The following is a 905-nucleotide window of genomic DNA, read 5'->3' as shown; positions in this document are numbered from 1 at the left end:
CTAAAATAAAATGGAGTCATGATGCCAATGGGATGTATTTATGGTAAATTAGTATATTTAGTTCAGCTTGGCATCTTTCTTCCCACCTCAAGGGAACAGGGAAATAAGCCTCTTGTCCCTAGACCTCCTTCTACCCAAAAGGGCCTTCTCCTGTATGTATGGGTGTCTTCTCTCCCCAGTCCTCTCTCTCTACCACCTCAAAAGCATCAGACTATTACATATACCACCCTGACCCCTACTTCCTTACCCATGGACCATCCTCTCTTCTTTCATATAGGAACCTCCTAACTTGACTCACATAATTATTTTAGATTTCCACTGTCTTCCTAATTGGGGGTAACTTTTTTCTGCATGGATGACCCAATATTCTGAAATTATTTGACATACATTTTATGAACAATTAAAGGATAAATCTATCCCCACTAAAAGCTGAACGTTCAGGATTGTCTGAAACTAGGGGCAAGGATGGGCTTTGGCACTGTGGTCTTTATGGGATAATGAACTACCAAGTCTACATTACTAAACCATGCTTACACTAGCGAATTGCGTAACAATGACTAACTGTAAGAAAACTACATTAGCCTGACTTACCTTCAAAGGTAAGAGAAGGCTTAGCATGACTGCTCTTGTGCAATGTCCCGATGGAAAAGAGAATTTGTCCACCGAGAAAGAACCTATCATCTCGTCGTTTTGGTTTCTCACTGGCCGTCGCCGTCGGGCAATGGCCTTGATCACAGCCACAACAACGATATCAAAGATGAGAACTGAAATAAATAAATTAATTTAAGCATAGGCCACAAAAATACTGCTTCATAACAATATGCTGCTTACCTGAAGTTATATAATCTGATTTGACTGTACATGTAAATTACCATAATGCAATCACATTTTTACCTGTACAAGCA

At 39.8% G+C, this 905-nt stretch overlaps 1 protein-coding gene across 1 annotated transcript in view; it reads right to left on the bottom strand.

Annotated features, from left to right (window-relative positions):
• Positions 1 to 905, bottom strand: part of LOC119594676 (phospholipid phosphatase 6-like) — a gene marked incomplete in the record, with an annotated part of 9,073 nt that overhangs the window by 4,304 nt on the left and 3,864 nt on the right. Inside the window, 1 exon segment of the mRNA XM_037943733.1 lies at positions 592 to 764. Within this exon segment, the coding sequence (XP_037799661.1) occupies positions 592 to 764 (173 nt within the window).

The sequence above is a fragment of the Penaeus monodon genome, chromosome 34 (genome assembly GCF_015228065.2).
Source record: "Penaeus monodon isolate SGIC_2016 chromosome 34, NSTDA_Pmon_1, whole genome shotgun sequence".
Classification (NCBI taxonomy): Eukaryota; Metazoa; Arthropoda; class Malacostraca; order Decapoda; family Penaeidae; genus Penaeus; species Penaeus monodon.
The sequence above is the reverse complement of the archived record's forward strand: the minus strand, read 5'-3'. Positions and strand labels throughout refer to the sequence as shown.